At 35.8% G+C, this 22,389-nt stretch overlaps 2 protein-coding genes across 2 annotated transcripts; both read left to right on the forward strand.

Moving 5' to 3' along the window:
- The first annotated feature begins 1,872 nt into the window (after positions 1-1,872).
- On the forward strand, positions 1,873-5,260 carry LOC128225063 (transmembrane protein 26-like). Its single transcript, XM_052935072.1, has 3 exons — positions 1,873-2,535; positions 3,125-3,317; positions 3,522-5,260. Exons 1-3 carry the CDS (start codon positions 2,219-2,221, stop codon positions 3,990-3,992), a joined length of 981 nt encoding a protein of 326 aa, XP_052791032.1. The 5' UTR covers positions 1,873-2,218; the 3' UTR covers positions 3,993-5,260.
- Positions 5,261-7,602: 2,342 nt separating this feature from the next.
- LOC128245718 (transmembrane protein 26-like) lies at positions 7,603-16,990 on the forward strand. The gene is made up of 3 exons (XM_052963950.1): positions 7,603-8,446; positions 8,951-9,083; positions 14,790-16,990. The coding sequence occupies exons 1-3, from the start codon at positions 8,148-8,150 to the stop codon at positions 15,369-15,371; spliced, it is 1,014 nt and encodes a 337-aa protein (XP_052819910.1). The 5' UTR covers positions 7,603-8,147; the 3' UTR covers positions 15,372-16,990.
- The last annotated feature ends 5,399 nt before the right edge of the window (positions 16,991-22,389 follow it).

The following is a 22,389-nucleotide window of genomic DNA, read 5'->3' on the forward strand; positions in this document are numbered from 1 at the left end:
CAAGGTCATTCACTAAAGGTTTGTTTTAAAAGTAAATTGTTATATCTTCAAATTCTTTTAACAACTGTACAACTTGAATGCAATGTTTACATGCATTACTGGAAGATAATTGTAAATGTACATTGATAATTTCGTTAGGGTCAACAAATCATTTAACAGCAACATTTAGTTATGTTTAAGACTACAAGACCCTTATTGACATCATTTCAATCTTTGATCAGATTGATAATTTTAATGTATATCATTTCCTTGATTTGAACACAATATTTATAAGATATTTAACGTCAAATAACATGTTTTAAATTTGAAATACCCTGTCCCCATTTCAGAATTAGTGATAAAAACGACATCAACTGAAAAACAAGAGATATCTTTTATTTTATTTTTTCAACATTTTGGTAATTATTTATATCAGAGTAACAAGAATTATATATGCTATAAGGAATTGTGCATTTTTGCATCATCAACAAATATAAACAAACTTTACTAAAACAGAATTACTAATTGTTTTGTTACGGTAACTGTAATGTTGTCAGTGTAATGTATATAACAGACCCAAAACGGGATGGTTTAATATAGCTTTATTACATTCATACTCATACGCACACGATCTTGAATCTAATCAATAACTGAACTATCAACATACATGCAACTGTTAGCCAGAGGCGGGCTTATCACACACAAAGGCGGTTTTATCAATACTGGGCTCTGATTGGCCACTACAGTAACCTGTTGTTCCTCAATGCCCAAATCCCCAAATGTAAGAGTGGATTTACTACGTGTTGGCAAACGGACATTACAGCCTTTAATTCGTCAATGCCCCAATCGCCAAAGGTCAAAACTTGATATACTACTTGCAATCAAACCGACATTACTGTATATTATTTTTCAAAGCCCAAATCGCTAATTGTAAAAAATGGATTTACTACTTGTAAAGTAGCGAACATTACGGACTGTTTTCCCTAAACGACCCAACCGCCAAATTTAAAAAAAATGGATATTTGACTTGTTAGGTAACGGACATTACAATCTGTAATATCTCAATACCAAAATCGCCTCAATACCAAAATCGCGCAATGTTTAAAGTTGTAAATGATAGCGTTTCATATATTCTTTCAGGGGCAAACTTAATGTCTGACTTACAAAATTGCCACTAGCGAAAAGGGGGTTGGGGGCAGTATTGATGTTTTCATCGTGTTACATATATGTTAAGTTAATTCATTTGAATTAATATTTGTTTACTTTTATGTTTTGGATAAAACTTTTGATGTTCGTATTGTTTATGAGTGCAAAAGAATATAGTAACAATGACATTTTTCAGCATAACTTTCAAGGTAAGATGCAAATAAATAAGTCATATTGAACATGCTTTGAATAACCGTAGAAAGGACCAAACTAGCCATAAATCAGTATACTGAGTTAAATGATATTTGAGAGATAGTTAAAGGCGCCGTGCCTGTCAGGATTATGTTTTATACTTAAAAGATTCTTCACCCTCGACTCGAGTTATAGAAATAAAACGCGAGCGATATTTGTACAATGTTATCAAGGACGTTTCATAGCTGGCGTGCTTGACAATGCTCATAAAATTAACCAATGTACACTCTATAGTTCATGATTGCATGTAAAATAAAGCAAAAGCAGAGTAACTTGAGGAGCCCACATGTAGGGTCTGCACAATATGGGTACATTTGCCAATATCGCCCAATTACTCAAACCCAATAACTCCAACAAAACCTGTACATATTTAGATAAAGTTTTTTTTTTAATGGGCATGTTTCATAAAGCTTACAGGGTCTAATTGCTATTATATAATGTATGCTCTTCTCAAGACTTCTTTTGTACTCTTTCAGTTTTAAAACAATGCTTGATTTTCCGAAAATGTATTTAGAAATGAAATATTCATTTCAAGCAGAAATCAGATGGCACTGAGAAAATTTTAAAAAGCATAGCGGAAAACAATAAAATTATTATTACGTGTCCCATTAAAACTAAAAAAATAATTAAATACGACTTAAAAATGAACGAATCAATCAATTGAAGAAAGGGAGGCATTGAAACAATTAAATGAAGAAAGACAGAAGTGAAACATTTGGATTGAGGTTGGAATGAAATAATTAAATAGGAGGCCGAGTCAAGCAATTCAATATAAGAAAGGCTAAACTATTTTTGAGAAGGTTTCAAAATATTGAAGAAAATACATTGAAAATAAAAGAAGATGAGAAGTAAATCACATAACGGCAAATATAGACATACAGAAGGTGTTAATGGTGTTAGAAAAAATGGTGATCAAGAAAATGGAGGACAATGTCAGGGTACTGGGGATAAATGGTTCCAACTCATTCTCCTAAGACTTTTTATGATTACCCATAACGTCTTGGCGACATGGAGACTTGTCATTTCCACAGGAAACTCGAGGTTCTGGGTGCTGTCTTTTTTTGTTATTTTCATTGTTATCGATGGCTTTTATCAAGGAAAGAACGAATGTTTTACAGAGGAATTAAACAAAAACAAAACAGAAAGCTTCTGCAGTTAGTAAGTACTGGTTTATTTCTTGTTGCGAATATTCTCAGAAAATGCATAATTATTATAAACAAGTTAATTTTGGAACCGAAAGCCACTACTCTGATCAAATAAGATGTTTACTGGTTACTGAAAAACCTCGTGTTCAAATAGTTTATACTCGAATAACTATAAAACATGCTGCCAGGTATCTACAGACAAACATTTGCTGATTTATTCCACTTTAGAGCAACGTAGTCATTGCAAAAGTAGTTTTGCATAAAACATGCAGACATAACAGTTAATGCGCTTTCTTGTGGCAAATCTCAACCATATCCAGAAAATAGGTTATTGAACTACATGTATATATAACAGTAGTAATTTTTTCCTGTACTATTTCAACATGTTCAGCTCGTCTGTTTTCGGCAGAAAATATGTCGTGTTGTTTTCCATACATATAACAGTAGTAATAGTAGTAAATTACTACTGTTATATGTATGGAAAACAACACGACATATTTTCTGCCGAAAACAGACGAGCTGAACATGTTGAAATAGTACAGGAAAAAATATCTTACAATATTAAATCATACAGTTGAGTTTGAAGTGTTGTTCTTTTACAGCAAAAAGATGCGCCCGGTTGTGGCTGCTTATTTGCTTTGTATTCTTCCTGTGATTTGGGTTCTGCAATTACACGAATACGTCTTGGCAATCAGTTCACTTGATGAAATTACGACGACAGTAACGACAACAACGGTAGCAGGAGCAACATCAGCCAGTACGACTACAGGAGCGTCAACCACAGCAGGGTTTTTGGTAAATTTGAAAGAAAAAATCGTTTGTAGTATTCCAAAAAAGAGGATTCTACTGAACTTTTCCACATTATTCCTCATGTTGTGAAATATTTTGCAATGCCGCTAAATTGATATGGCTTTTAGCTTTTTAATAGTTATAACGTTTTTATCGTGTAAAGCATTTGGTTAACAGCGACAAAGCTGACTAATTATGTTTGGTTTTCAGACATCATTGGAGGGGACGATTCTAAGCATACAGAACCAGACATGGATCGTTGTAATGCAGGAAACGATGATTTATGTACTTGTTGTCGCGCGAGCCATAGAGGAACGTGGCCTTTCAGACAAACTACTCGAACTTCTCGGAGCTGCAGCTGATACCATGGAACTTTTTGCGTTATTTGATGAAGACGAAATTGTAACTAGCCTTCCTACGACGATTATTATTCTTACCGTTTGGACAATCAGTCTCATTCAGTTTATACCGAAGCTTCAGGATTCTCAAGAATATATTTCAACAATGTGCCTTCAGGATGGTCCATTTTTGGTGTTACGTGTTTCCATTACAGTCGGACTGCAGTTCATTTCATACAGCTTGACTTTTTTTGTCATCAAAAATGTAGTAGTTCTTGTCCTTATGACGTACAAACTTTCGAACGAAAAAAAGGATAAGCGAAAAGTAAATGTAGGAAAGTGAATAAAGCAGTATCACGTCAATATTCGTGTCAAATTTCAGTCCAAATATCAATTTATATTACGACATAAGAGCATGGTATGATTCCACATACAGTACGACGAGTATTTTACTTTTTAAAAGCGTATTTTCTCACATAATGTGAGCCTCTGTTCTATATTGCAAGGACAAACCTATTCAAGAGTAAAACATGTACCTGAGGTTTTGCTCAAAAACAATGAGTTGTACTCAATTACATTTTTTTCAGATTGTTTTCCTTGGTGTCCTGACCAAATCTTTTATCAACATAATTTAGGAGAGAAAAGCGCTTTGAAAATGGATGAAACATGTACAATATTCAACAAACAACCTGAAGAACAAAACTGTTAATGTAATATTTTAAAATGAGTTACGACTGAGATCGAAATTTCAACTGAGTATTTTTTGTGACATGTTTAATGCATTTTGTAATGATAAAAGTATGAAAATTACAGTATCGAGCTAACTGAGAATGTTCAGTGACATCTACAATAATGGAAACTTCATTGATAGCACTGTGATTTTATATTTGAAATAATTAGGGGAACAAAAAAAACTCTGCGACAAAAACAGGAGATTTTTAAAGAAAACTGAATATCAATTTGAACACAATACAAATAATCCCCTGTGATACCGTTTCCAATTATTCATTCCTCAGAAACATAACTCGATCGTCTGTTTATGAAGTGTGTGTGTGTGTGTTTTGTAGGTAAGATTAGTGTGAGGCCTTACTTCCGACTTTCAAGTGTTGATAAACGTTGACAAACATATTTTATGCTTCCGCAAGTAACATTATTATGTCTTTGCAAGTATGTATTTTAAGGGTGAGATTGATTGAATGGTATAGGTGTCCATATTTCATCCAAGTGGATGTCGATCACGATTAGATCCTCACTTTAGGTAATTTCTTATAGCTTCTCCAAAAAGGACACCAGTACTGCTTTTTATCAAGGAAACGGACTCGAGCGGGATTAAAATAAGCTTTCAGCTGTTTCTCCCACCCCAGATAAGTGCTGGAAATGCTGGAATCCTTTCCTTGCTCACGGGCAAAGTTTAAAAGTACCCGTATGGAACTTCATTTTTTCATTACGCATAAAAGATTTATAAATGTGCTTATCTTTATATCTAATTCAACAATACTGTACCTTAAGATGTGATATAAAAATGTGAGCTTATTTTCGCACTATTTTCGCATGTACATTCACTTGACATATATACTATGTTTGGACGGTGTACGTATGTATTTGTCCTAATAAACGCCTGTTCTGTCTGTATTGTTCTGTTCGGTTTTAAATGCAGTCAGTTAACGGCATGGAAACGGTAAGTCAAAAAAGCCATCGTGAGCTTCTTTAACGACCAATGGAAAGCCCGAGTCATAGGCGGCCCGGAATTTCAGCGTTTTATCAGTTTGCATACTCGTGTATATCCGTCCTTAATATGGTCAACTGTGAAATCTCGAGAAGACATACTTCACGCGATATATACCATCCGTTTCCTAACAAACACAAGACATCTCCGTGCCGGACTATGTATTCACTGCCTTGCGTGTTCAGCTGACGTCGACGTATTTTTCGGGCACAAGGCTTTCCGCCGAAAGACAAGAAGTTATGAACACATTCAAATCACATACAATAGTCTAAAGTTCACTTACCACTGTACTAGCGCGATTCGTCATGTTCATGCTGCACCGAGTGTTCATACAGACAGACACACCTGTCCGTGCATTCTGTAGGTATTTCCATAATGCGTTGTTCAAACGGATTTAGACTTACACTCACAAAGTACCGTACACTTCTTTTGATTTTGTTCGTATTAGAAATTATTATTACGTTCGTACTTCTATGTTTCTTTCTTGTTCATGTGTACTCTCTTTAAAACTAAAACGACAGCTTTAATATTAATGTAACACTTATTTTTGGTATTTTTCTTATTTTGCATGTCTTAATTCATTTTAAAGCATTTGATTATTTCAAAAGACATGTTAAATACTTCAACAAGGATGCAGGAACTTCAAAGGTATTATTATAATAGCGCATTTTAATTACTTGCATTTCTTTTTCGGTAAGTTTTTTAACAAGGTGCCACGAGATTGTTTGTTTGTTTTTTTTTTAAATAAGAATAAAACAAAAGTAATAAGACTTCAGTTCATTGTACATCACGTTTATCATAATGGCCACAAAATCAGAAAGAAAACGCTCAGTTTTAAAGTATATGCTTAATCTTACAATCTTAGTATTTCATTAAAGGGACAATACACCAGATTGGCACCAAAAAATGTTTTTTTTTCTGTAACGAATCTTAGGGCAATAATTTAATAAAATGTTTTACTCTTTGATATCACAATTGTAAAGAAAAACCAAAATGTTAAAAAAATCGAGTCAGAAATCGGATTCGAACCGGTGTCGCCAAAATTGCAATTCAGTGTTGTATCCATCGTGCTACGTAGGCTTACCTTGAAGAGTTGGAATATTTATGCCCCCACAAAGTGGCGGCATATAGGGTTGCCCTTGTCCGTACGTACGTCTGTCTGTCTGTCTGTCTGTCTGTCTGTACGTACGTACGTACGTCCCGAAGATTGTTTCCGATCTAATTCTTGAAAACCGTTTGTCCAATCCTCACCAAACTTTAAACACATGTTTGTGACCATAATATCTTGTTGAGCTATAAAACTCACTTGGTAATAATACTTGATAACCTCGACTAGCCAATCATGCAGGAATGCATTCTACTAGGTGGGCATACCTAGTTATCTTTTTTTAATGGAAACACTCAAGTTAGTAAGTTTCAATGCATTGCAATTGCATCGATATCAAGTTTATGTCAGTTTTCGACACTTTTTTTCGCCATTTCATCATACGGAGTAGAGCCGCTTTAACATCGCCATCATTGTGTAAAAACATGTGGCTTCATGATGTGTAATATATATTGCTGTTTATTATGTATTTATGACCGTTTGCTTGTTTGATATGTTTAAATCACTTTTTGGTAGAAATAAAGATAACATACAGATATAAAATAAGTTTCATATACAGTATTTTGCAGTACCTAACAATCCTTGATAAACATATCTAGTTTTTTTATATAGTATGTATGCACTGTGCTGTTTGTGGAGTTTTGTGCTATTCTTCCGTTTTTCTTTTTTTGTGATTTTTTATTTATGTTTTATGCCTTTGGCGTTTACCCAGTGCCATTAACCTGTGTTTATGGTTAAGCTTTTTGCTACTGAGCTTATTTCTGTAGTTATCTCATAAGTTTTGATTAAATCGTCTCCATGCACATTCTGATAAAATAAGGGCGTGTTTAAAACTGAAAATAAATACCTAATATTTGAACGACCATTAGAATAATTATCCAGCGTAAAGACATTGTTAACATGTTAGAAATCGATTCTGTTCAAAAGATTTTCTGCCGATTTAACTTTTAAACGAACCAGGAAGTAAAAATAATCTTGCAGCCTTCAGTCTACCTGCCGCTTGGTTTATCAATACCCCCTTTTGACAACCCATCAGAGTATGAAACATTTGTTTTAAATTAGTATTAGTATTATATATTTGGGATAAAAAGTACAAGTCTCTACCAAATGTCTTGAACACAAGGGTTGTTATATGTCATATATTGTGAGATATAACCTCAGATAAAAGTTCAAAAAGTGTGAAAAGAAACACACACTCTCTTCATGTGCAATTTCAATGTCATTTCATTGTCAAGCCTACGTTTATTTTAATTGGAGTCTTTAGAAAAGCTTTTGTTGAAGTGTTCTATTAGTTTGGTGCATGGGAACAGTGCAAATAGAGTTGCCAACTGTGATGTATATATAGTTTGTGAATTTTAGAAGGGAAACTAGTTGCGTCTCGAAAAATAAAAGGATTGGAAGAAACTTTAGTGTTTCAAAATAAAATACGAGGGGTTTCCACAAAGTGCGTTCGTGAACTTGTTGTTGTTGTTTATGTTATTTGCTAAATCACATATTTTCTTTACCCTCGTTGTAAAAGATTGATAGAGGCAAATCTAACAAAGCAGATGGTTTAGGTCTAGGTCATATTGTGAAAGGACTTTCTTGAATTATTTGTTGTAATGACTTTGTGAAAAATTTGAAGATACCATTGCGGCCAGAATATTTCGATATAATTAAAGAACAATATGGGTCAGAAATCATGTACTAAGGAGTGCGGCTGCATGTTAACGTTTTCAGCGTGGGAGAGGGTTTTTGTGAGGGTAGTGATCTTGAGAGCTATAATGATCACGCATATCGCACTGTCGACATGGAGGGTTGCCGATGTAATGCAAAATAACGCATTCTGGTTTCTGGCACTCATGTGCGTCATTGTTCTTATAAAAGATGGTCTTGAACTACGCAAGAACTGTGAAAAGCAATGTCAAAATAAAGGATGTAAGAAACAATGCGAACCACCAGTCGAATATAATGACACAACTTCAAAGTAAGCAAATGTTTTCTTCTTTTGGTTTATTTTATAAAATTTCTTTCGTAAAAACATGCAGGTTTTGGTCCCATTTCTCATGTCTCTTATAATATGAACAAGCACCAAGTATAAAAAACAACATTTATTTACAATTAGAAAGAAAAATATAGTCAAATACACAAAATTAACAGGAACTTCTTGACGTCTACCTTAATCTAAAATCCTACGCGACATGAAGTCAGTACACAGCAATATATGCGCTTTTATGTGAAATGTACAAATTCTGCCTGTTCTACGTCTATCTTTGCAAAATTTGTTTATTTAAGATGTCTTTTATGTAGCAAGAAATAAATAAATGACGTGAATATATGAATCAAAACTCCGACCTCAGGCAACACTAGACGGTTACGAGACATGCTCACGCGCGAGCCCTCGGGTCGGATTTTTCTGTCCTTAACGGTACCACTTTATAGTTTTTAAACTGAATTATTTGTTTCGTTGACTTTACTGAATGTTTTTTAGATGGCGTTCTACACTGATTGTCTATGTTGTGTGTATGGTGCCCATAGTATGGATACTTACGTATCATCTGCACAGCTCGGCGTCCACATTAACACCATCAGGAAATGCTAGTACTTTAGTCACTACCACACAGGTAAAGAATATATGACGCGGCCAAAACATATTTACAATATTTTTTTAACGGACAAGGGTTTATGGATGAAATCGTGAATAGCACTTATTAATACACTACTAACCTGCTGGTTTTTGCACAAAATGCATTGCCACCGCGGGCAAGATTGTGTTATCGATATATTCCGCGGTAGCCAACGTGGTGGTTCGCGTTATCACCGCATTCATCTGCTGCTACCGCGTACGACTTCCGAAGATATGCATGCGGCATATCGCTGCGATGCGATTTACTACGTTTTGCAGGTATTTTAACAGGTACCGATAGTACAAATAAAAGATTGTACATGTAAATTGAACATTGCTTGCAGAATGGATTTCATCCGATTGCGAGGACAAACAAACTCATCCCCCAAACTTAATAGTTATGTCGCTGGAATATTAAGTGTTTGTTAAAGTATTTTTCATTTAATTAAAATTTAATTTAAAGTCATCGCTATTTTTATATATACTAGATTTCAACACATTCACTAGGCCAAAAAAAATTGTTTGTTTAGGGTAACCTAAAGAAAACAAGAAAATCGAGCTGTATTTTATTAAAGAAAGGATCATCACAACTTAAAATAAATATTGAACAATTAAAAACTCTCCATGTGTTTTGCTTCACTGTCTATCGAGAAACGACTTCAGCAGAAGAACACTTTCTTTCAAGTCGCAGAGAGTTTTTCATTGTTCAATATTTATTTTAAGTTGTGATGTTCCTTTCTTTAATAAAATACAGCTCGATTTTCTTGTTTTCTTCACCACTAAGGAAAGTTTTTCATCTAGTTTGCAGTAAATCTGGTGCTTAACAGGCAACCACTGAACGGTTTCAATTCCTTGTTTTTCAAAATAATTTAAGGTTTCCTCTGTGAATTCTAATTGCGCTTGTGTCATTCTGTAATAATGATTCTAAACACCGGTGATTATATACACGTTGTGGCGCATGTCTTAACAAGTAAATGATACGTCATCGTCCTTGACCCTATAACCACATTAACCCTGATCTGATGACACACGGTTGAGCTTGACCCACAAATCATTATGACTGTTTGCTCTCGCATCACTGGGTCAACAAAGCGCGCGAATATTGACTTTGGTATGACCTTGAGTGTTGACCTAGATGTGACCGGGATAATGACGTCAATGGTGACCTACTTACCCGGATCTGGGTCAGGAACCGCTGGAACCACCTCCACTAGCAGTCCTACGCTACTACTGTTATTTCACTAATTAAACTCCATATTTTATTTAAAAGCATGAAAGAAACGTGTTTATTTAATCTTATATGTGTTTCTGACAACATTTCGATCTCTTATTGAATTGTATTGTATATCAATTCATGTTATCCCTGCTTATTTTAATCAATTATTAGAATGTTCAAACTTCTGTTTACCTTCCTTTAAAATATGATAAAAAATATGAATTCCCACATTAACCTATTCAGCCCACGTCTTTGATGTCAAAAATCCATATTCGCATTCTATTTTCTGTTCTACTACCTTTATCTTGAACTTGTTTTTAAGTTTTTTTAGCGTGACTGTTTGGCGTGAGATGGATTTTGGGCTACATTTCTGGCGTGACTGATTGGCGTGAGATTGGTTTTTAGCTACATCTTAGGCCAAACATACGATGTTTATAAAACGCGGAGTTCAAATGAAACGCATAAACAAACGTTTTGAAAACGGTTTATATGTTACACCTAGAGGCTCAAATGCATGTGTTTTGAAAACATATATTAACGTTTTACCAAGTGTAACACGTATTTAACAAAACATGATCTCTTTCAAATTCATAATGTTCAGTGATTGATCATAAAAACAACAAAAACGTCTGACGTAGTTGCGCACTCATAAAAATCAAAGCGCTTAATGCGCTGAAAGGCTTTCGGCCTGCTATGTTCTGTCAAGAAAGACATGCTTTTGTAAAACAAACTAACAAAAACATCAAAAGAATTATTTCGCAAATATGTTTTAAGAATGTTTAAACTGATACTCAACCACGCAGTGTCAGTCACTTGACGGCCACATTTGATATGTAGAATACTCAAATAATGACTGTAAATAAATAAGTATTGAGTAACAATTAATTGCCTGGTTTAAGCATAAAGGCATCTTTTATATAATTATACATCTTTTAATTAATAAATCACAAAGTAACCTGATTATAAGAATAAAATGAAATATTATTATTTCATTTAAAACATTTTTGTTAAGTTTCTAACTCTAAATTAACGTTTAGTTGCATCTTTAATATTATCCATATTTTCCCCCGGGTTTTAACGAGTTTCCGGGGTCCAAATCCGATGACCGACATCCTATATTTAACCAATAGTGTCTAGTTCCCCGGCCGCAGCCAGAATATAAACATAAATAAATACATGCATTTTTTTATCTAGTATGCGTTCATATTGTAACTATCTCCTTTTATTTTTGCGTTTTATAATTCGCTTAAATCAAAATAATTGCGTTTTCTATGACTTTATTTACGAAATTACGTAACTTGAAACGCAGCTTATCTGCACTATATTAAACGCATAACATATTATGAACACTCATTACAGCGATACTTTTAGCAAACTGCTTTATATGCAGAACGCAGCCCCGTAGCTTTTAAAGCATATTTGTAACTACGTAATGTAGATGTTAATGTTAATGTAAATTAAGTCGTTGACCACCGCAGTTCCAACAGCGTTGGGGATGATACGGCCGTGCACGCATTTTTTTGTCAAATGTTAAGAATGTTATATGTACGATTATAAAAGTTTGCTAGAATAGCGGTCTACAGCCATATCATTATTACATAAATAGACTCAATAACTGGGTCGCATAGAGCACCCGGCAAATATAAAAGTCTACATTACATTTTTCTTCTGTTAAAACACAGTCATACCTAGAATTAACTTTGAAGTGTAAACTGGTACCGAAAAATGTTGCTTTACAACAAAATAGTTAATCGGGCTGAATGAGAGACAATTAGCAGATTTGAAATAATCTTTTATGTATTGACATTTAAGCTAATGTAAGACCGAAATTGTTTAATGGCCAAGTAATCCTCATATCTTTACATTTTAAAGCCCGATTGTATTCTTTTCTGTTAATGGTTTTTTGTTAGCCTGCAAATATTGAGCAGATATAATGGATACTTTTAAGTGTGGTGATCTAAATAAAAAATGGAACGTATTTGGTTTTTAACGAGATAATCATTTATCATATAAGATAATAACTTTAATTTTTAGGCAAATAAACATCCATACTGAATTTGGAACTACCATCTTATTATAAATCGTAACTAATTTGAAATACAAATTGAAGTAACGAAATAATTCTTCTTTATAATGAACTGTAAGTAAACGGAACGAATATCATCAGCCGTAAAATGTACGATTTTTATACATGTGTTCATTTCTGTTGCTGCAAATAGCATAACTGAGAAACAAAATTATTGATAGTGAATTGGTGTTGTTATTTCGTAATCAAGAAAATAATTATCATGTCAACCGTAATACGTATAATTTACTATTATATACCCATCATAAATCCACATGCAATACATATCCCCAAATACGGTAGTCCGTATTTCACTCCATTGTAATACGGCCGTGGTCCATTCCCATAATATAAATGAACCTTTCCTGATATTGAAATGACGACATACAATGCGTTATTAAAGGGACTGTACACCAGATTAGCACCAATTTTTTTTATTCTGGAAAGAATCTTAGGACAATTATTTAATGAAATGTTTTACTCTTTGATATCATAATTGTAAAAAAAAATACCAAAACGTAAAAAGAAATCTTGTCGAAGACCGGGTTCGCACCGGTGTCGCCAAAATTGCAGTCCAGTGTTGTATCCACTGTGCTACGAAGGCTTACCCTGAACGGTTGGAATATTTGAGCTATATACCTAACTTGGTAATATCACGCGATAACATCGACTAGGTAATCACGCATAAGGAATGAATTCTACTTGGTAGACATACCTAGTTATCTATTTAATAAAAAAACAAAAAAAAACTGCGAAAAGTATATTAATTGTAAACAATGTGATACTTCAGTTAGTTAGTTTCAATGCATTGATAACAAGTTTATGTCAGTTTTCGACAATTTTCTTTTTTTTTAGCTATTTCATCATACGGAGTACAGCACTTTAAATGGCGTTTCTTAAAAGCATTTGTCTTTATTGTGATTTAACCAGTTATGAATATGTTGAAAGGGTTTTATCACTGCATTTTTATTTCATGGATTGTTGCGGATGTCGAATTCATTCGGCTTGCGCCTTGTAAAATCCGAATGTAAAAAACACGTGAGTCGTATACAACCCTTCAGATCAAATACGCAGTACTTATAACACTTTTTTATGAAAAAAAGCAGCAAGGTGCAAACGCCTACCTGAGCAAGACGACTTAAAATCATAAAATCTCTAAGCAGGATTATTAATATGTATTAATCTTAATTTCGATTTATCTGTTATAACTTCAATTTATACCATAAATGTACTAGATTAACAGAAAAGTGAATCATGTATGTTACATCTACGCCGTTAATCCTTTTAAGATAATTCTTGTTTGGAATAAAAATGCATGTTGATCATTTACAGGAACAAACTTTTTTCCAAAATTGCTTGGTTGTAACATCGAGTTTTCCGAAATCTTGAGTTAAAAAAATGTTCAGAATGTTCGTACTTACCCTTGTCTATGGATTATCTTTTCTCCCACCTCAGATAAGTAGATCAAATAATTTAACTGTGCTAGAAATTCCCACGGGCGAAGATATAATGCCCGTATGGAACTCCTTTTGAATGGCCGCCACATTGTAATTACCTCCCTTGTTGAAGACTGTCATCTGTAGCATCATGGAAACCTTGTCTTGTGGCAATAATTAGAACACTAATTAATTATTTCTCGCTTCAAATGTCACCATAATACAGTTTTCACGCACCTCTCAAGAAATAATTCTTCACTTTCCTCAGAACTATTTAAAGACCGATTTGTCTATTAACATAATCCGAATCACTGCGCGCATATCCTTGACGACCACGAATTATCGCATATCCATACGCAATTATTTTAAGTAAGCACAAAAGAGTTCTTACAAAAAAATACATTTTTACTGTTTATTTGTTTAACTGAGGTGGGAGAAAAAGCATCTACCATAGCCGCTCGTGTAAGATAGGTTCATCCCAACCCTCGCGCATGGTGTTTTGCGGAAACTCGGTAAACCTCGTTTCCGCAAAACACCCTACGCTCGGGTCGGAATGAACCTATTTTACGGCCATGGAAGATACTTATAATTTGCTACTGTCTATTAACTTTGCGTTCTTAAATATTCAGACAATGTTATGAATAATTCATTCTTGAGCCCAAAAATTACAACAAAAATCGTTGTATGTAAAGACATGTACAGCATCCGACCTTAAAACGTTGGACCTCAACATTTTATTAAAGCACAATATTGCTAAAAATCAAGTATTTCTCCAACATGGGAAGATTCAACTACGCAAAATACATCTATTCCAAAATGCAATGAAAAATACGTGCATGCGTGCGTTTGTGCGTTTGTGCGTGCGTGTGTGTGTGAATACAGAATTATATTACACATAGTTGTATTGAAATAAAGAATAGAATGTGATAAAAAAAAATGCTTCATGGTTACTCGATCCTACTGTTACAGAAATTCCATATTTTTCAGGAGAGTATTATTTTGGGACTTGAAAAACTTGAAGACAGGACATGGATTTGGGTAGTTATAAACAGCATGATGTACATTCTTCTTTTTACCCGGTGTCTGTATGATGGATCGTCAGATGACAGCAAACTTTCAGAAAATCTACTTGGATTTCTCGGAACTGCTTCAGATATCATGGACCTGTTTTCTTTGTTCGAAGAAGAAGAGATTCTACAAAGTCAGCTATTAACGTACTTAATACTTTTTGCTTGGACATTGAGCCTTTTTCAGTTTGCACCAATACTAAGTAATTTCGATTGTTTTAAAAGAAGAAAACCATATGGGGAGCAAAATACAACAGATGCTTCCGAGGTAAGCAATGCCAAAATTTTATTGGTTATAGCCGTACAGGATGGACCATTTATTATTGTACGTGTTCTTATTATGGTTGTTCTCATGAAAGCGATGTCCAATTTGGTCTTCTTTATTATCAAAAACATCGTAACTCTTATTCTCGCCGATTACAAAACTATGGATCAATATTTTAAAAAGAAGCCGCCGAAAAAGGAACTATTTGTTATAGCTGGAATTAAAATTAGGCGCTAGCTGAGTTGAATGAAAACCTGCAAATATCCGGAGTCGAATACAACATTCATTATCAAAATAAATCAGAAGTATCCCTGTTATTATAAACATAACTGGTTTAAAAAAAAACATTGTTAAATAAAAAAGTGTGTGTTTTTCCTGACGTCATTTCAAAATTGAGCAATTCTACATATGACCTATGAGTGGAGTGAAATACAGCCGTATTGTGATATGTGGAATACGGTTTAGTCCTTTGTCTACTTGCAGAATCCTGATGCACAAACACATGTAAGAAAAATTATATTTTTGAATTACATTCTTATTCTACGTTGAGAGACTGCAAACATCTAATATCAATGTCCTGTATGATGGATGAAACTGAGATTCAAAGTATTCACCCAACAACAGTCGTATTACTTATCTTTTGGACAAGGATCTTCATGCAGTTTGTACAAGTTTTCGACAAGTAACATACTTCTGTAAGCAAGCTTCAGCAAGTCATGAAAGCAAGAAACCACACGCTCTGAAATCAAGCAACCGCAAATTATAAAAGCAAGTTCTGAACAACCGAAACTTAAGCAAGTGACAGCAAGTTCTGGAAGAAAGCAGCTGTCTGTACTGAAAGCAAGCATCAGCAAGTGAATCAAGGAAGGGGACAGCGTAAAGTAAGTCCGGAAAATACTTTAATCAAAAGAAGCATTGTCAGTAAAACAGCAACTCTTAAAGAGAGAACATGACTTAATACCGTTCAGAAAAAAAATGTACAAAGACATGACTGAATTGTTGATTCCAAAAAAGCGTCTATGATGCGTATTTCTATCGTGGCCATGTCCCGGATTGTTGGCCTTCGTTGTACCCAACAAGAACATCGTTACTCCTGCTTTTGTCACTTACACCCTTATCGGGTTTCCTGAAATAATGATCAAAGTGAGAACAAAACCAGAATCCACACAACGAAACAGTGATTAAGTTTGATATACTTTCATTTCCAGTTGTATAGGTTAAAGATGAATCTATGAGACGTCTAACATTGTATATGTCATAGAATTAAGAGATGATGTGTAAAGTATAATTATAATGGCAAGTTTATGTTGTATTGTTCAGTTAATCGAACCGGTTATTTATATTTGTGGTGTAGGGTGTGTGTGTGTGTGTGTGCGTGCGTGCGTGCGTGCGTGTGTGTGTGAATTAACTAATATTCAAATATTTCCTATTCCTTGTTGGCATATTTTATGTGTACCTAATATAAAGGTTGGCATATGTTTGCATGTTTGTATAAATGTGTTTACGCGTGTGTGCGAGCTTGCGTGCGTGTGTGCGTCCGTCCGTACATATGTATGTGTATGTGCGTGCGCATGCGTGCGAGCTTGCGTGCGTACGTGCGTGTGTGAGTGCATGCATGTGTGCGTACGTGCGTGCATGCTAGCATGCGTGCGTGCTAACGTGTGTGCGAGTTTGTGTGTGTGCGTGTGTGTGTGTGTGTGTGTGTGTGTGTGTGTGTGTGTGCACGCGCATGTGTGCGTGCGTTTGCATGTGTGCAAATGTGTTTGTGTGTGTTGAAATAACCTTGAGATGAACATGTTCAAGTCTTAATCTGTGGAATGCAACATATATATTTGATGTAAGTGATGAGTTTGTATGAAATGAAATAAAAACGAACATTATATAACTCCATATTATGTGTCAAAAGTCCATTTATTCGTCATCGTGTCATGTGTATTTTTATTTCAAACCCGTTGAAGTTTCACCGATTTCAATGATTAAAGGGGATATTCCTTTCCATTAACGGACATAAGAGTAAAAACAATTGTGAAGTGTCAGTTATATATCATTGTGTCTACAGTTTCACTAAACTCCGTTTCATGTTTCTGCGTAACCTTTCTTGCACTGTATACAACTTCACATTATTATGTACCAATGCTAAAACATTAATCAAATTCCTTCTAGCTAATAATGCTTTATACAAAGTGTTTTCAAGAAATTCAAAGCACACGAGAAGGTACGTTGTAATAAAAAGACTCAAAAGTAATTGCAGAGCGCAATTTCAAACCATCATCTTTGAAGACAATCATAATACAAGGGGTGATAACATGGCAGCATTTGTCCAAGGATAACACATTTTGTGCTGTGTACAACTTGACATTGCCATCTATCAATGTTAAAAGTTTCATACAATCTCTTCCAACACATGTGAGTTATGCTTTGTTTGCAGAAAATCAAAGTTCAATGGTAGATAACTTTGCAAGAAAGTGCACAATTCATAATCCTTTGCTGTGCATAACTACAAACTGCTATATATAAACGTTCAAGGTGTCAATTTCTACTAGAATAAAATCATCATTGTATGCGAAGAAACATACATATACACTACAACTACATAAGGGGTTAAAGGGAACCTTATTACAAGCTATTGCTCCAAACCACAGAAGCGCGCGAACAATACATATATAAAGCACAGGCAAAATATGATATGGCGAACAATTACATACAATGATAAGCGCACTACATTATGAACAAAAATATAAACACTCAATAATTAAAACTGCATCTGTTGATAAAATATAAACTAATCGTCCAATACCACCAGGTTGTAGTAAGTAGCATTAGGGGTAGTAGAAAGGGGAATATTTTAGGTTATTCAGAGAACTTTGTATTTCCTTCACAATATGAAATCGAGTTTGAACAACATTGTTAATATAGTCCTGGTAGCACGACAATTTCCAATCACCAAGCATCTTTATGGCATCCGGTTTTAGACCATCGAATGTGTAATAACACTCCCCAAGGAAAAAATAAAATGTCCCTTCGACGAAGATGTTGGTCTGGGTTAAACTTGACACCAGCGGTGGACAGCACATTACTTCGGCGTAATAGTCCATAAAACATTGCCAGACAAGCTGCCCAAACTGTGGCATCAAGCGATGATTTAAAATCCAAACAAGATAAGATCTGATTTAGCATGACAGGTGTGAGTGTGAGTTTTCTAACTATGTTGTCACCCTGTAATTATAAAAAGCCGCAGTTGGACATATGCCTTAGAAGTCTTGATATTTCATTATTTTCATGAAGCCTACTGACACTGTCACTTAAAACGTTGTACCGTCCGGCATAATAAACATCATGAAGACGGAAATTATAAATGGCTGATAGCTAGAAAACACGACGGAGAGAATTCATCTCTGTAGGGTCTTTACATGAACCCCTGTTTATAATAGCACATGCAGTCATATTGTCACAATGTATATACACTGTCTTGTTTGCCCAAGCTGGTGCCCAACGGTGAGCCGCAGGTTCCAAGCTCAATACTACAAGATAGTTAATGGTTAATTTTGCAATTGTTGAGGTCCAGGGTGTATAAACAAAATCGCCATTTTGCACCAGCTGCAATTTTGCACGCATCAATCGTTACGGCGGTAGCCGATCAACTGTCAATAATAGGCATAGTTCCGTTAAAATATTGCATAAATTCCAACCACCACAAAATGTCCTGTTTCATGTCCCACGTAACTCGAATCCTGTGCCATGGCATTTTGAGGGTGTTGCAACGATTAATTAGGCGACGCATATGAAAGCGTCCCCCGTAAACACATTGTGCAACCCAATTCAATTTTCCCACCATGCCCTGAATATTCCGCTTTGAAACTATTTCTGATTAATAAATGACCGCAAAGACGAACGCAACTCATCTAACCTTTGGTTTGAAATGCTTACTGTCATAGAAGTGGAGTCTAAATTTACACCAAGAAAAAGCATCTTTTTTGCGGGACCTTCAAGTTTATTGTAGTTGATCTGGAATCCAAGTTCCCACAGTAAACGTAAAAGTTCGTGTATGGCCTTTTTGCATTCTTCATATGATTTGGAAATTATTAGGAAGTCGTCCAGGTAGCAGATTATAGATGTGTAGCCTTTACGATCCACCATTATCCTTACAGATTGCGTAATGCGATTGAAAATTTCGGGGCTTCGCGCCGCACCGAAACTAAGCCGTTGGTCTACCATGAAGGTGTTATCATCATGCTCACTAAATCTCCACTTAAGACCCATTGCTTTAAATGTTGATGGATGTATTTTTACACTGCGATAGGCATTTGCTAAGTCCAACATTGCCATGAAACAATCAGGTGTTATGAAATCCATGGCATCTTGTACAGTTTGGTATTGGAAGTGGTTAGTCGTTGCAAAATCATTAACCGCAGCTCCCGTTGGTCTGCTACAATCGTGAATAAGTCTGACTTTTGATGAATCTTTTTTAGAAATAGCACCTAGTGCAGATATAATAATTGGTTTTTCATGTACAATTTTGTAATGTCCGTTTGAAAGTTTGGTTTGAATTTGATCTTCACAACGCGTGCGCATTTTTTCGTTTGTGGCTGATAAATAATTATCAATCTCTGAATAGTTTGAAATTTTGTTGTGTTGATCTACAATATGAAAACCGTCTTTAATCCCTAACAGCAAATACTCACGATCGTAGTAGTCCGCGGGGATCTGTCTTTCCCATGCCTCATATATTAAACTTGTGAATCGGCTCCAAACTGTTTTTTTGTCTTATTATGTTGTTGAGAGGTGTCTTTTGCGGTCGGATGGCGGTATTTACAGTTTGAGCCGAACGGGCAGGTTTCTTTTGCTTTGAAGATACGACAGTTCTCACGATTCGTCTTAGCCTGACTCCCTTGCATTAGGACTCGTGGGCGTTTTTGCACGAGAATTTGCATTTCCATATGCGGTGAGAAGGTTCCCCAACGGAATGAATGTTTGGCCTGCCACTCCCGGTATTAATAATCGAAATTGAGGACACTCAGACACTGTTCCATTCATAACTCTCCGCGAATTTTGGTGGAATAAGCCAAATAGTACTCGATCTCAGCTCTGGGTAGTTGGTTTGTACTAAGAAGATGATTTAGCACGCGCGTGTTGCCTGCCCCCCATTCCTCAAGAAACATTCCTAGATATGGATGGTCTTCGTCTGTCCTCAACACAAGAGTATCTGGTTGCGACGGGTTTGACGTCGGTGCTTTGTCTTTTCGGACAGGAACTGCGTAACATGCGTTACCTTCTTCGTTCTTGATTTCATTGTAAGAATTGCACGGGGGTCCATGAAGTGTCCGTTTCCATTTGGAGGAGAAGGACATGTAGCACTTATCGCATCAGATATAAGAAGGGCATCAAGTGTCTTACCTGCCCCTGTAAGAATATCCCTGGTACAGTCAAATCCGGCCGCTTCTGTGTTTACTGGCACAGTTGGGCAAGTTCTGTCACCGTTCCACCTTTTCACGTCGTGCATGATCATTTTCACTGCGCCTTATAGAATCCCTATTTTTTTAGGTCACTTTCGACAAGTAGTCTCAATGCTTCCTTCGTAACCAACTCGTCTTGTCTCAGTGTCTGCGACACCTTACGCGACAGTTTTTGGGTAGCTACCCATTCATCAAAATTAAATCCCTCCACCGGCGAGGTGGCTTCTTCTATATCACTCATTGTCAACATACATATATATATGTCCTAAAACAACACTTGTTTCTTTATATAACTATTTAAAACAAAAGTCTTAAACATTTAATTTAAACATATGGCAAGCGTCGAGTCTGATAAGCGCGCATGTAATAACTAGCATGGAGCGAGGAATTGGCTCCCAGAAAAACCCATTAGAGGTCACATGACCAGAAGATGTGAAAAAGGGGGCGCCAGCAGTAGTTTGTCTTAATACAATTAAGTAGCTTAATTAAACGTTTGTAACCCACAGAACGTCGTGTTTACTTTCGATACCGGAAGTTTTCAGTTGTTTCGTTTGGCCTAGCTTCACGTTTTCGGTGTGAAACCTGAGTCATTTCTGGTACGCCATGGATGCCGCGCAGCAGTTCCGGAGGTGATGGGCGTTGGTTGATAAAGCTTTGACGAGGAGGTACACGTAAGCATGTACCAGGCTTAGGCTGAAGTGGAACTCCGGACAGCAACGGACCAATTCAACGCAAGCAACGCTACAGATAACGTTGAAGTGGACAATGTTATTGTCATAAAAAGGCCTATACTCATTTGTAAAGTCGATTGCTGAGCGTACTTGTACGCATGCCCGAAAAAAGTAGTAGTAGTAGTAGTAGTAGCAGTAGTAATAGTAGTAGTAGTAGTAGTAGTTGTTGTTGTTGTTGTTGTTGTTGTTGCTATTGCTGTTGTTGTTGTTGTTGTTGTAGTAGTAGAAGTAGTAGTAATAATAATAGTGGTAGTAGTAGTAGTAGTTAGATATCCGCCGTTCACCCAGATGTCGCGGGTTCATTCCCCACCACAGTAAGAGTGGTCTAGTGGTAAAGGTGTCAGCCTCTCACTCGAGATGAAATGGTTTAATTCTCCCATCAGGGTGACACTGGTCTAGTGGTATAGGTGTCCGTCTGTCACCCCAAATATCTTGGGTTTATTCTTTTACCAGGGTGAGAGTTGTATAGTGGTATAGGTGTCCGCCTCTCAACCCAGATTTCGTGGGTTCGTTAACCACAACTGTAAGAGTGGTCTAGTGGTACAGGTGTCCGCCCCTCACCCAAGATTTCGTTGGTTTATTCCCAACCACGAGAACGTTATATTGGCCTCTCCAAGGACACATTGCTGGTCTCGGCCAAGGAAACGGACAATGAGAGCTATTTGTTCATATTATACCTAATAACGCTAAACCTCATTGTTTTGTAGGCAGGATCCAGGGCATTTTAGGTCGTCTTCTGGACTCAAGATGGTTATAAGCGGTAATCAATTTTTAAACGTGTTTGGTTTCCACTAAGCAAGATTCATTTCAAATATTTTTTTCATATCAGATAATATTTCTTTCCAATCCATGCGAATAAAAACGAATACAGACCAGACATTTCTTCAAATCCCGTATTTGAGCAGAGTGTTCTTAACATATTTTTATTCATCAACTTGTTATTATAGTTCTTGCTGGGTACACAATTTTCGCTATAACGTTAATTGCGTGCTATTAAACGGTGTTAAAATGGTGTTGTTTCAAGTACGTGAAGCATCAATACGCTATACCTATGGGCTCGCTAAAATATAT

This window comes from Mya arenaria, chromosome 2 (genome assembly GCF_026914265.1).
Source record: "Mya arenaria isolate MELC-2E11 chromosome 2, ASM2691426v1".
Classification (NCBI taxonomy): Eukaryota; Metazoa; Mollusca; class Bivalvia; order Myida; family Myidae; genus Mya; species Mya arenaria.

Coding starts and splice junctions, on each gene's coding strand:
- LOC128245718 (XM_052963950.1), top strand. CDS start 8,148: ATGGGTCAGAAATCATGTACTAAGGAGTGCGGCTGCATGTTAACGTTT. Junction 8,447..8,950: donor TATAATGACACAACTTCAAA/GTAAGCAAATGT, acceptor AATGTTTTTTAG/ATGGCGTTCTACACTGATTG. Junction 9,084..14,789: donor CTTTAGTCACTACCACACAG/GTAAAGAATATA, acceptor CATATTTTTCAG/GAGAGTATTATTTTGGGACT.
- LOC128225063 (XM_052935072.1), top strand. CDS start 2,219: ATGAGAAGTAAATCACATAACGGCAAATATAGACATACAGAAGGTGTT. Junction 2,536..3,124: donor ACAGAAAGCTTCTGCAGTTA/GTAAGTACTGGT, acceptor GTTCTTTTACAG/CAAAAAGATGCGCCCGGTTG. Junction 3,318..3,521: donor CAACCACAGCAGGGTTTTTG/GTAAATTTGAAA, acceptor TTTGGTTTTCAG/ACATCATTGGAGGGGACGAT.